Source organism: Anomaloglossus baeobatrachus, chromosome 2, assembly GCF_048569485.1.
Source record: "Anomaloglossus baeobatrachus isolate aAnoBae1 chromosome 2, aAnoBae1.hap1, whole genome shotgun sequence".
NCBI lineage: Eukaryota > Metazoa > Chordata > Amphibia > Anura > Aromobatidae > Anomaloglossus > Anomaloglossus baeobatrachus.
The window spans coordinates 90,593,026-90,607,810 of NC_134354.1; the positions used below are offsets into that span (position 1 = coordinate 90,593,026).

The 14,785-nt window shown below is 47.0% G+C and overlaps 1 protein-coding gene across 2 annotated transcripts in view; it reads right to left on the reverse strand.

The window, feature by feature from the left end:
• Positions 1 to 14,785, reverse strand: part of FANCB (FA complementation group B) — a 51,383-nt gene that overhangs the window by 16,071 nt on the left and 20,527 nt on the right. For both annotated transcript variants that reach the window (XM_075333109.1, XM_075333113.1), the window contains one exon: positions 12,923 to 13,078. In XM_075333109.1, coding sequence (XP_075189224.1) covers positions 12,923 to 13,078 — 156 coding nt within the window. The remainder of the gene's footprint in view (positions 1 to 12,922; positions 13,079 to 14,785) is intronic.

A 14,785-nucleotide genomic window follows, 5' to 3' on the forward strand; every position in this document is an offset into this window, starting at 1 on the left:
TTTACACATTCGGAATTAACTTGGCATTGTGACATTTGGACTGTAGATCAGCCTGGAAGTGTGAAATGCACTGCAGCAAAAAAGAATGTTATTTCTTTTTTTCTTTTTTTTTTTAAATTGTGAAAAGTTTATTCAGAGGGTCATTTATTATTCAACCCCTCAAACCACAAGAATTCTGTGTGGTTCCCCTAAAGTATTAAGAAGTATTTCAGGCACAAAGAACAATGAGCTTCACATGTTTGGATTAATTATCTCTTTTTCCAGCCTTTTCTGACTAATTAAGACCCTCCACAAACTTGTGAACAGCACTCATACTTGGTCAACATGGGAAAGACAAAGGAGCATTCCAAGGCCATCAGAGACAAGATCGTGGAGGGTCACAAGGCTAGCAAGGGGTACAAAACCCTTTCCAAGGAGTTGGGCCTACCTGTCTCCACTGTTGGGAGCATCATCCGGAAGTGGAAGGCTTATGGAACTACTGTTAGCCTTCCACGGCCTGGACAGCCTTTGAAAGTTTCCATCCGTGCCGAGGCCAGGCTTGTCCGAAGAGTCAAGGCTAACCCAAGGACAACAAGGAAGGAGCTCCGGGAAGATCTCATGGCAGTGGGGACATTGGTTTCAGTCAATACCATAAGTAACGTACTCCACCGCAATGGTCTCCGTTCCAGACGAACCCGTAAGGTACCATTACTTTCAAAGCGTCATGTCAAGGCTCGTCTACAGTTTGCTCATGATCACTTGGAGGACTCTGAGACAGACTGGTTCAAGGTTCTCTGGTCTGATGAGACCAAGATCGAGATCTTTGGTGCCAACCACACACGTGACGTTTGGAGACTGGATGGCACTGCATACGACCCCAAGAATACCATCCCTACAGTCAAGCATGGTGGTGGCAGCATCATGCTGTGGGGCTGTTTCTCAGCCAAGGGGCCTGGCCATCTGGTCCGCATCCATGGGAAGATGGATAGCACGGCCTACCTGGAGATTTTAACAAAAGAATATATCCGGCACACCACTATGCAAAAGAGGAATCTTGGAATTGGTTTGAAAAAAACATGGATTTATTGTGTATGTACAGGAAAGTCCGTCCAACGTTTCGATCCAAAAGGATCTTTCACAGGGACAATGGGACCTGAGGTATACAAGGGTTGTCAACTCCTATCAGTGCAGGAGGCCATCAAAGTGTACCAGAAGGATGCAAAAGCGGTCTCAGTGTTTCTATAAAGTGATATAGTGCTAAGGGAGTGTCCAACAAGAACGTGCCGTGGTCTTGTGTATAGAAGGGAAAAATCAGGATCAATGGAACCAAAAATGTTAGTTACACAATGTCGGATGGGGAAACCGATCATGCCACTGACTGGGTCACATTAATGTAATTCCTTTATATAACGTGATCGGAGAAGGGGGAACCTTGCTGGTAAATAGGGCATTAATATTAAACGTGGAGTGGCACAATGACGGTCACTGTAAAATGCGTATCACTGGGTATATGGCTGGTTTGTAGGTAATGGCTTTTGTTGGAAAGACATATACCAGTTCCCTACAGAGGAGGGATCCAATTTGTCTGAGGGGAATTCCCTTACAGCAAGCAGAGCAGGAATGCTTCCAGAGAGGAGGAATGGCAGTGCTGCCGGCTGAGAATGGGTAAACGGAAGCCTGCAACTGCGTTGGTGGGAAGGTGGATGACGCCATCACTGGATATCCACCTTCCCACCAACGCAGTTGCAGGCTTCCTCTTTTGCATAGTGGTGTGCCGGATATATTCTTTTGTTATATTGGACTTATTATTCCAGAGCACCCCCATGTTGAGTGAGCCAGGTCTATCTCTATATTATTGACTGTTTTTTCCTGAGCTCCTCTGCTCCAGTAATAATTTTTGTACGAATGTCTCTTCCAACCTTTTCCTACGATCAAGATCAAGTGACCAACATCCTCTCCAAGGTAACAGTCCCAGTTTCCTTTCTAACAGTACCATCAGAGGAATTGCGCGGGCGGGACTATGAAAGAGAGCTGAGGAAACAAACAGCTCTAGAGCTCCATTGCGGTACCCTTGCGGAATACCACAAAGCCCAAAGAATCCCCAGAGGCCTACGAGTTTCTTTACGCCCTACGGTTTTTTCCGATAACCCAGAATACTGTACAAAATACGAAAGTATTCTAAATAAGTGTTCAATGGACATTATTGTTCTCACTATAGAATATCTCCAAAAAGAAATCACCGAATTAACGCCCAAGATTCACTCCATAGAAGATCAACTTTCCAATACCCTATCTACCACAGAATGGGATAAGCTGAAATTGAAGATAAGGGAAACAATCGCAGGATTTCAGAAAACTCTGCAAGAAAGGAAAAGACTGAAGTTTATACGAGACCAAGAAGACTACGCCAAGGATCGGTTCTACCGCTGGCGTTTTATGGACTTTAACTCTACGCGTCGTCCCAACTATAACAGATATTCAGCCTCTTCCAGCTCCGATAGCGAGTCCTATTCTTCCAATTCTTCTCGTTTTTTAGATACACGGCAGCACCCAGGCGGAAGACAAGGAGGAGTAAGAGGAAGGCCAAACCCATCTTATCGCATACAAACGAGATCCCAGGTTCCCCTAGCCACGTGAACTCCCCGATGCACTCCATCACGTTCCACTTCTCACCACAGTAATCACGTACCTCACTTCCCATCTGTCAGCACTATATAGGATTTTTCCCTTCTATACACAAGACCACGGCACGTTCTTGTTGGACACTCCCTTAGCACTATATCACTTTATAGAAACACTGAGACCGCTTTTGCATCCTTCTGGTACACTTTGATGGCCTCCTGCACTGATAGGAGTTGACAACCCTTGTATACCTCAGGTCCCATTGTCCCTGTGAAAGATCCTTTTGGATCGAAACGTTGGACGGACTTTCCTGTACATACACAATAAATCCATGTTTTTTTCAAACCAATTCCAAGATTCCTCTTTTGCATAGTGGTGTGCCGGATATATTCTTTTGTTATATTGGACTTATTATTCCAGAGCACCCCCACGTTGAGTGAGCCAGGTCTATCTCTATATTATTACCTGGAGATTTTGGCCAAGAACCTCCGCTCCTCCATCAAGGATCTTAAGATGGGTCATCATTTCATCTTCCAACAAGACAACGACCCAAAGCACACAGCCAAGAAAACCAAGGCCTGGTTCAAGAGGGAAAAAATCAAGGTGTTGCAGTGGCCTAGTCAGTCTCCTGACCTTAACCCAATTGAAAACTTGTGGAAGGAGCTCAAGATTAAAGTCCACATGAGACACCCAAAGAACCTAGATAACTTGGAGAAGATCTGCATGGAGGAGTGGGCCAAGATAACTCCAGAGACCTGTGCCGGCCTGATCAGGTCTTATAAAAGACGATTATTAGCTGTAATTGCAAACAAGGGTTATTCCACAAAATATTAAACCTAGGGGTTGAATAATAATTTACCCACACTTTTATGTTGAAAATTTATTAAAATTTAACTGAGCAACATAACTTTTTGGTTTGTAAGATTTATGCATCTGTTAATAAATCCGGCTCTTGTTTGAAGTTTGCAGGCTCTAACTTATTTGCATCTTATCAAACCTGCTAAATCTGCAGGGGGTTGAATACTACTTGTGGGCGCTGTATATATATATATATATATATATATATATATATATATATATATATAATTGCCTTATTCTGTCTGTCTGTCTTGCTCCAAAATTGTGTCCTTACGGTGACACAAAGCTGATTGGCCGCTGGGCTCGCCATGGCCCCGCCTCCCCGCACGGATTGGCCGCTCGCCCAGGCTGCGCCCCCACACGGATTGGCCGGCCGCTCGCCCAGGCTCCGCCCCCCCCACAGATTGGCCTCTCGCCCTGGCACCCTGCAGGCATTGGCAACTCGGCCACGCCCCACCCCCTCACGCAATGCACGCTAGCTCTGGCCCCGCCCCCCCCACGCATTCCCCGAACCGACACGGTCACGACTCCCAGGTGAGTACTGTACCCCCGGGAGCCCACATCAGCGTACGCCGCCAAACCAGCCGACACATACCCTCGCATTGCTGGGGCTGGCCGGCGTATGCTGGTGTGGGCTCCCGTGCGAGCGGGGGACGAGATACGCTGGTAACCATGGTAGCATAGTTACCAGCGCATCAAGGTCCTGCAGCGGCGGAACATACACACACGCACACACACACACATACACACACACATCAGATCACACTCACTCTCACACACACATCACATCGCATCCACGCACTCACAACATCCTGGGATATCGCTTGCTTCTCGGCGGCGATACTGTGCTGTGAGCTTCCAGGACCTGCCGGAGGATCACATGGCCAGAAGCATGTAGTATCTCCGGATGTTGTGAGTGTGAGCGCGTATGTGCAATATCGTCAATGTGTGTGTGCGTGAGTGTATGCGATCGGGTGTGTGTGCGTGAGTGTATGCGATCGGGTGTGTGTGAGTGTATGCGATCGAGTGTGTGTGTGAGTGTATGCGATCGGGTGTGTGTGTGAGTGTATGCGATCGGGTGTGTGTGTGAGTGTATGCGATCGGGTGTGTGTGTGAGTGTATGCGATCGGGTGTGTGTGTGAGTGTATGCGATCGGGTGTGTGTGTGAGTGTATGCGATCGGGTGTGTGTGTGAGTGTATGCGATCGGGTGTGTGTGTGAGTGTATGCGATCGGGTGTGTGTGTGAGTGTATGCGATCGGATCTGTGAGTGTCGGCAGAGGAGCACGGCGTGCTGTAGGAGGCTGGGAGGAGAGAGGCTGATCCTGGGGAAGGCTGGGATGGGGAGGATGAGAGAAGAGAGGCTGATGCTGGGGGAGGCTGAGGCTGGGGTAGGCTGGGAGGAGAGAGGCTGATGCTGGGGACCGAAAAGGCTGATGCTGGGAGGAGAGAGGCTGATGCTGGGGGAGGCTGAGGCTGGGGTAGGCTGGGAGGAGAGAGGCTGATGCTGGGAGGAGAGAGGCTGATGCTGGGAGGAGAGAGGCTGATGCTGGGGGAGGCTGAGGCTGGGGTAGGCTGGGAGGAGAGAGGCTGATGCTGGGAAAGAGAGGCTGATGCTGGGAAGAGAGAGGCTGATGCTGAGAGGAGAGAGGCTGATGCTGGGAGGAGAGAGGCTGATGCTGGGAGGAGAGAGGCTGATGCTGGGGGAGGCTGAGGCTGGGGTAGGCTGGGAGGAGAGAGGCTGATGCTGGGAAGAGAGAGGCTGATGCTAGGAGGAGAGAGGCTGATGCTGGGGGAGGCTGAGGCTGGGGTAGGCTGGGAGGAGAGAGGCTAATGCTGGGAGGAGAGAGGCTGATGCTGGGAGGAGAGAGGCTGATGCTGGGGACAGAAAAGGCTGATGCTGGGAGGAGAGAGGCTGATGCTGGGATGAGAGAAGCTGATGCTGGGGACAGAGAAGCTGATGCTGGGGACAGAGAGGCTGATGCTGGGAGGAGAGAGGCTGATGCTGGGAGGAGAGAGGCTGATGCTGGGAGGAGAGAGGCTGATGCTGGGAGGAGAGAGGCTGATGCTGGTGCAGCATGGCGGATGGAGCACGTTTGGGAGTGCGCAGCATGGCGGATGGAGCACGTTTGGGAGTGCGCAGCATGGCGGATGGAGCACGTTTGGGAGTGCGCAGCATGGCGGATGGAGCACGTTTGGGAGTGCGCAGCATGGCGGATGGAGCACGTTTGGGAGTGCGCAGCATGGCGGATGGAGCACGTTTGGGAGTGCGCAGCATGGCGGATGGAGCACGTTTGGGAGTGCGCAGCATGGCGGATGGACCACGTTTGGGAGTGCGCAGCATGGGGGATGCAGCACGATGGGGAGTGCGGAGTATGGCGGATGGAGCACGTTTGGGAGTGCGCAGCATGGCGGATGGACCACGTTTGGGAGTGCGCAGCATGGCGGATGGAGCACGTTTGGGAGTGCGCAGCATGGCGGATGGAGCATGTTTGGGAGTGCGCAGCATGGGAGATGGAGCACGATGGAGGGTGCGCAGCATAGGGGATGGAGCACGATGGGGAGTGCGCTGCATGGGGGATGGAGCACGATGGGGAGTGCGGAGTATGGCGGATGGAGCACGTTTGGGAGTGCGCAGCATGGCGGATGGAGCACGTTTGGGAGTGCACAGCATGGTGGATGGAGCACGTTTGGGAGTGCGCAGCATGGTGGATGGAGCATGTTTGGGAGTGCGCAGCATGGGAGATGGAGCACGATGGGGGGTGCGCAGCATAGGGGATGGAGCACGATGGGGAGTGCGCTGCATGGGGGATGGAGCACGATGGGGAGTGCGCTGCATGGAGGATGGAGCACGATGGGAAGTGCACACCTCCCCCCAACACACACACACACACGCGCGCGCACTGCACAACACACCACACACTGGGAACCACAAACAACTGCCCTACACAGACACCCACACACACAGACAACGCTGCACACACACAACACCCAACACACAAACACCGCGGCACACACAAATATACGCACATACACATTGCACAAAACATACCTCCCCCCAAAACACACCACACCCACACAAACCGCGCAACACACACACACACAACGCGACAGACACACAGCGCTCCACAAACAACGCAACACACATACAACACCGCTCTCACCCCCCGCCACACCCAGACAACACTCAGAACATGTACAGCGCCCTACACAAACACTTGGTTACTACACAGAACAACATCTATATATATATACATAACAAAAATCATACATTAACTACACAATACGTAAATTCTAGAATACCCGATGCGTAGAATCGGGCCACCTTCTAGTATATATATATATATATACACACACACACACACACACACACACACACACATACACACACACACACACACACACACACACAATATAAAAATTATATTAATGAATATATTAAAGAGGTTTTCCAGACTTATGATAACAGTATGCAGTCACTCTATATGACTACAAACTCCAGAATCCTTACGATGTGCGGGGCGTGTGCCCACTGTTAGGATTCACCGGTATTAGCAGTGAGAATGGGCGATCATGTGACCGCAAGTTTGTGATTTGCTTACTTCCGGACAAAATTCTGCCTAGACATATGCGGCTTTGCTTAATTCACTTGTATTGCACTGTGTTAATTAGAATCACACAATGCTCTGCAGTGAGATCAGCAGAGCCGACTGTCAGTCATTACATGTCTCACACTAGTAGCACCCTCTCATTTAAAATAAGGTCCGGTGGAAGATTCTCATGGAGAGCTATGTCCAGCCCAGAGATCTTAAAGAAAATCCGTCGGTAGGTTTTGGCTATATAGTCGAGAGCAGCATAACATAAGGCAAGAAAGCCTGGATTCCAGGGATGTGTCACTTACTGGGCTGCTTGGTTCAGATTTGATAGAATCCCTGTTTTGTCTGATGTAGATGTAGCGGAGACTTCTGAGCTGTGTATAACTCCTCCCACACCTCTGATTGGCACTGTGCATGCTGTGAATTGTCAGCAAAGTGCCAATCAGTGGTGGGGGCGGGGTTACACAGATTAGCCTGACTGCCTGGCCCTCCAGATGTAGTCCTGTAGTGTTAATTTCATGCTGATAAAATACTGATTGTATTGAAAACTACAACACACAGCCTAATAAGTGACACATCCTTAGAATGAGGCTCCCATGCCCTAAATATGCTGCTCTCAGGTTAAGTAGCAAAACCTGGTGACAGATTCCCTTTAACAGCAGAGTTACATACTGAGAACATATGGATACTGTATCTCTGGAATAAGACATCGGATCACAGATTTCAAGGTATCATTTTGTTCAGCTTCCTATGCCCTAGATTCATATTGCGATGTCAGGTTTATCACACAATGTACGCTATAAAAACATTTACCAAAAACAATGTCAGAATTACGTTTTTTTCAAAGACGATTTATTGTTGGTCTCTGTATACAAGCTCCCAGTGATGATGTACCACGCAATGAGGCCAGTGACTGATGAGACCCCTCCAAGCAGCACCTACCACTAACTACAGCGATTAGAGCTAGATCTAATTGCCGTTAATCACTTTTCACTAGTTGTAACATAATGCTGGGTGTGACGACAGCATCTGGCCATTTGTGTGGGGGGTGAACTGTTCATAATTAGGCCAGACGTATGGGTCCTATTGTTTGTTAAATCAAGAGAAATTAACCATTGTCTCTTCCCAGACTCATCGGAGTCCTATTGTCTATAAAGGTATACTCCTTCAGCCTTTCTGATTACATAATTCAGAGGAAACTTGTGACCAATGAGAGAGCAGCCATCTCCAACCAATCCTGTTAGGGTGTGTGCTCACCAGGGCTGTGGAGTCGGTAAGCCAAACCTTCGACTCCGACTCCGACTCCTCAAATTCTCTTGCACCGACTCCGACTCCGACTCCGGCTCCGGCTCCTACATATATTGCTTATAGTTAGGTGAAAAATGTATTATAGTACATGAACATGTGTATGTGAACATCAGACATTTAATAATTTTTATGATACAATAATCAAGATATTTGGATAGAACATAAAATATATTTATTGGAATACAACTTTAGAACACAAAAAACTGTAATAAATTGTAAATATGTAATACACTATGTAATATACAGTAGATTACATATATATCTTGTGTGTGTATATACACTGTGTATATATATATTACATATTTACAATTTATTAGTTTTTTGTGTTCTAAAGTTGTATTCCAATAAATATTTTATGTTCTATCCAAATATCTTGATTATTGTATCATAAAAACAATTAAATGTCTGATATTCACATTGTACTACAATACATTTTTCACTTAAATATAAGCATTATACTAAATGTTATTATTCAGTAAAATATTCAGCACATTCTGCATTGCACTCCTGTCCCCAATTTATTATATATTTTAGGAGTCGGAGTCGGTGCATTTTATACCGACTCCGACTCCACCAAAATGAGCTCCGACTCCGACTCCACAGCCCTGGTGCTCACAATCAGTATTAGCAGCGTTTTGGAAGCAGCATGTTACTGCCGAGTCCAAATCGCTGCATTGTACAGTAGAAGCACAGTGGATGGGATTTATAGAAATCTCCTGCCCACTGTGCTTCTTTTCTCCTCAGCATAAACGGACATGAGGCGTAGCTTTCCGAGCAGCAGCATGTCAATTTATGCTGCAGAGATTCGAGAACACAGACAAAGTCCTCAGCAGCCCGAATCCTGATCGTGGGCACAGGACGCTGCGGTTTCCTGCAGAGAGCACTTGTATCTCTGCAGGAGAGGGCATGCTGCGTCCAGAAGGCAACGTGTCCTGATCGTGTGCGTCCACCCCAACACTCGAATTGGGAACTAACAGCTATAAATAAAATAAAAATATAAAATAAATAAATAAAAATAAAGTTACCTAGTTACATAGGTTGAAAAAAGACCTAGGTCGATCTACTTCAACCATCGTCCACAATTATACAGTGTGTCCACCCATATCCTGTCCACTGCCATTAACTTGAGCACGGCGGCGGCTATAGGCATAGAAGTGGTGTCTAGGTATAGTAAAGTAGTCATGCGCTACACAATGAAAACATCTATAGCGCCACCTGGTGGAAAACAATGGAGTTAGCATTTTTATTTTGAAAACGGAACGATATAGAGAAAAAAAAGTGAATTACAAAGTTGCAGGGCATCATCAATTCAATACGAATCGACACCTTGCATACAAAAATGCTATGATATGAAACCCATGACCCCCCAAAACATTGAATGCTGGTCACGCATATGGCGCTCATTTAACTTTGGTGCTCAAAGTGGCCACCGTCAGCTGCAATGCACATCTGGACTCTGGACAGCATACTGTGTCTTGCTGCACGTTGTGCAATATGGTAGGTGACACGTTTGCACAAGCATCTGTGATATGTCGTTGTAGGTCCTGCAATGTTGGTGGAGGGGACGCATACACCTGCTGTTTGATGTGACCTCACAGAAGGAAGTCCAATGGGGTCAGGTCAGGTGAGCGTGGAGGCCACTCCACACAGCCACCATACCCAATGACTTGTAGGAAGGTCTCCATGAGGTATCGCTTCACGTCCGCAGCCTTGTGAGTTTTACACGTTCTAATCATAGCATTTCTGTATGCAAGGTGTCGATTCGTTGTTTTCCACCAGGTGGCGCTATAGGTGGTTTCATTGCATAGCGCATGGCTACTTTACTATACCTAGACACTTCTTCTATGCCTATAGCTGCCGCCGTTCTCAAGTTAATGGCGGTGGACAGGATATGGCTACACACACTGTATATTTTGTCGCCAAGTCACTAATAACCAACAATGTTGTGTACTGAGGAAATCATCCAGCCCTTTTTTGAAAGCTGTTATAGTATCTGCCATTACTACCTCTTGTGGTAGGGCATTCCACAGTCTGACTGCTCTAACTGTAAAGAACCCTTTCCTATTTAGCTGCCAGAATCACTTTTCTTCCACTCGCAGTGAGTGCCCCCTGGTCTTTAGTAAGATGGTATCTTAAAAAGTGAAAGACGGCTCAGACAGGAAGTGGTTAAACGGCTAGCCAACCTCAAACTATTTGTGCCGTTCAAAGTCAAGACCGCTGCATTAGAAAAGAAGATAACGTGGAACATAACGTCTTCCCTCGTTATTCTCCCGTATTAGTCTTTGTCTCCTGGAGGAAGCGTTGCACAATCTGCAGCAGATAGGAAAGTGCTAATGCCAGCCGTCCTCCTGCACCGGCCCCATGTTTGTCTTTATTGGCCATATGACAGTAATGACACAGGTGACAGCTCTAATGGTTGCACAGAAAGACGACTGCAGGGCCTAGACCAGGTTATTCTCTCCTCGCTGCCCACGGGCAGATCTGATAATTGAGTGGAGGAGACAATAATGTACTATATATAAAGTGTCTGCAGATAAGAGCCTGTCACCTACATACAGCGCAGGCAGCCGGGCAGTGGACGCTTACCAGGAATAGCGCGATACACCATATCTTCAATATTTCTGCTGTTTAGTGATTAGGAAGCATATTCAGAGGATAACCACGCTTTATCTCATGTAAAACATGAGGAATGAATACTAAAGTACCTGGAGGCTCAGGACTTCACTCCAGCCTTTGTGTTCTAAGTCTAAACATTTAGGAGCCAAATAATATTTTTGGCAATTTGCAGCTCATGTGTAGCCTGTAAAGGGTTTGCGATATCGCTAGTGAGTGTACCCGCCCCCATCGTTTGTGCATCACGGGCAAATCGTTGCCTGTGGCACACAAAATTGTTAGGAGCCGTCACACATACTTACCTGCCTAGCGACGTCGCTGTGGCCGGCGAACAGCCTCTTTTCTGAGGGGCAATTTGTTCGGCATCACAGCGGCGTCACTAAACGGCCGCCCAATAGAAGCGGAGGGGCGGAGATGAGCGGCCGTAACATCCCGCCCACCTCCTTCCTTCCACATTGCCGGCGGCCGCAGGTAAACTGTAGTTCATCGTTCCCGAGGTGTCACACGTAGCGATGTGTGCTGCCTCAGGAGCGACGAACAACCTGCGTCCTCCACAATCAACGATTTTTTGAAAAGGAACGACGTGTCAACGATGGATGATTTGGTGAGCATTTTCCATCGTTAACGGTTGTTCCTTGCTGTCACACACAACGACGTCGCTAACGATGCCGGATGTGCGTCACGTAATCCGTGACCCCGGCGATATATCGTTAGATATGTCGTTGAGTGTGACAGGGCCTTTAGGCTTTAAAGAGGAGCAACCACCAGGATTTCCCTATATAAAGTAAAGCCAGTGCTATACTGGCACTATCATGATGATTTTATACATACCTTCAGTTGTGAGATCGGATGTATACTCTCTGAAATACAGGAAAGTAAAGTATGTGAAATGCACTGTTATTTGATGAGAGGTGCAACAGAATATCCAATAGGTGGGTCGGGTTTTGCTAGATATTCCCAACTCTGTCTGTCCTTCCTCTCCCTGTCTCTGTTATTACAGGGGGATGGAGGAGGGAAGAAGAAATAAGGGGAGGAAGGACAGGCAAGGAAAGAATAGCGGGAATAACTAGCAAAACCCGACCCATCTATTAGATATTCCATTGCACCTCTCATCAAATAACAGTGAAATTCACAAACTTTGTCTATATTTCAGAAAGTATACATCCGATCTCACGACTAAAGGTATGTATAGAATCAGCATGATAGTGCCAGTATAGCACTGGCTTTACTTTATATAGGAAAATCCTGGTGGTTGGTCCTCTTTAAATCGGCAGAATAAATATGTTGTCCCTTTGCTATCAGCCTCATGAGTCTTAGTTTCTGCTCCTGCTCTCCTGTCTGAGATACTGAATCATATCTTAGGCCCTGTTCACACTGCAAGGAATATAAATCAAGGGGTTTTTACTGCATCCCCCTAAAAACAGGATCCAGACAAACCCCTGACACAAAGAACTCAAAAGTGTCCATCATTTTACACCACCAGCTTCAGAGCAGCACATGTAAAGTTCCATAGAACAGATTGGAAATACTGGGTATCTTCCCAAAACAATGGTTATCTTCCGATAGTCTGCAGAGGTGGCCGGTGACCGAGCCAACGAGGAGTAAACCGCCAAAAGAAACATCATCTGTTGTTGAGAACGCAGAGGATTTTAGTTGACATGTAAAGTACACATACTTGTTTTTCATAATCACTTTGCAATTTTATCTATTTATGATGGAAAGACATTGAACAAGATACAGGGTAAATTCACGACAAAGAGAATATACATTGACTTATGCAAGGATGGAGGAGCGACTGAGCTCCTAAAGTATTTTATTTGCTGCAGTTTTGCGTCCCGGCGGACAGGGTGAATATGTTGGGCTGAACAGACAGGCGCGGAGGTGTTGTATGCTCTCCACACTAGTACATGACATGATACATCAGAACAGGATGGACGTGTACACTTACTGGGTAGCTGATGTCCCCACAATTGGTGAGTGTGAATGGCCGCTGTTCTGAGCAGTCGCTCGGATCATAATTGAACAGCAGAAGAATTTGATCTGAGCCAATACCAATAAAATCGTCCACCAGAATATTTCTCACATGTTTCCAAGTGGCTGCGGTCTGTAAAAACACAGATATACATTTATTATAAACACTTTTCATGTCACCTATGCATATAACGCTGCCCTTAAAGGGAATCAGTCAGGTGATTTTCTAGTACAACACTAATGTTATCTTTAAATAGGGCTTAAGGAGATCTTTCAGGATCAGTAACTTTAATAGCTTTACTCTATCCTGTTATCTTGTTGTAAGCCCCATAGAATTCAGTGTGAGGTAGTAAATAGTCAATCATATGTAAATACAAACTGCATATTCATCGCTCCCCCCACCCATCTCTCAGTGCTGGAATCCGTGATAGTAAATCTGAATTGAATTTGCTCTGCTGCCCCCACCTATACCCCGTTCCACCTCTCAGCAGTGATAGTGAATGCACTGGGAAGTGAGAGAAGTGAATATGTAAATTGTGTTCACATACACTTGACTAGACTTGCATTAAGGCCGCTTTACACACTGCGATATCGCTAGCGAGTGTACCCGCCCACGTCGGTTGTGGGTCACGGGCAAATCGCTGCCCGTGGCGCACAACATCGCTAACACCTGTCACACTACTTACCTGCCCGGCGATGTCACTGTTGCCAGCGAACCGCCTCCTTTCTAAGGGGGCAGTTCGTTCGGCGTCTCAGCGACGTCACTAAGCGGCCGCCCAATAGAAGCGGAGGGGGGGAGATGAGCGGAACAAACATTCCGCCCACCTCCTTCCTTCCTCGTCGCGGGCGGCCGCAGGTGATGTTCCTCCGGTGTCACACGTAGCGATGTGTGCTGCCGCAGGAACAACGAACAACCTGCGTCCTGCTACAGCAACGATATTTGGGAAGTGGACAGCGTGTCAACGATCAACGATAAGGTAAGTAAAATTGTTTGGTAACGGTCGTTTGTGCGTTTCATACGCAACGACATTGCTAACGAGGCCGGATGTGCGTCATGAATTCCGTGACCCCCAACGACATCGCGATGTCGTTGCGTGTAAAGCGGAATTTAGACTGATCTCTACAAAGCTTACAACAAGATAACAGAATATGGGAGAACAATAAAATAATGCAGATTATAGAATACCAAAGAGAGAATTTTAATACTTGCATGCTCCCCTTTAGGCTGTAATACACTGAATCTCCTTTGGTTGGGGTGTTACTTTATAATATTCTTTTAGTGGAGGCCTATAACCTCTTTATTGTGCTTTATAATCTCTAAATAGCAATTACAAAACAGAGTGTGCCGTGACGGTTACCACATCTAATCATGCATGAAGTCCGATGGGCGTCAACCAAGAAAAATGTGAGGATACCGTGACTCTCCACCATTTCGGCACCACCCAGATGACTCTTGGCAAGTGGTTCGCACTGTTTTATAACTTCTTTTATCCAATTTAATAAAATTGGACTATTTTACCAGCAATATACTTCGAAAGCTATTAGAAAGTACTATTAAGCTATGCTCCCATAGCATATGGCAGATGATAGCGAGGCCGCAGAGTTTTTCCAGGTGAAGCTCTTTCAGGAAAACACTGTCAGTATTTTTCCTGAAGCGACTTTGTGGTTGTTCTTGCACCCTGATGTCTTAAGGGAGCTTTACACTCTACGACATCGCTAATGCGAAGTCGTTGGGGTCACGGAATTGGTGATGCACATCCGGCCGCATTAGCGATCCCGTTGCGTGTGACACCCATGAATGATTTTGCATCGTCGCAAAAACGTGCAAAATCGCTCATCG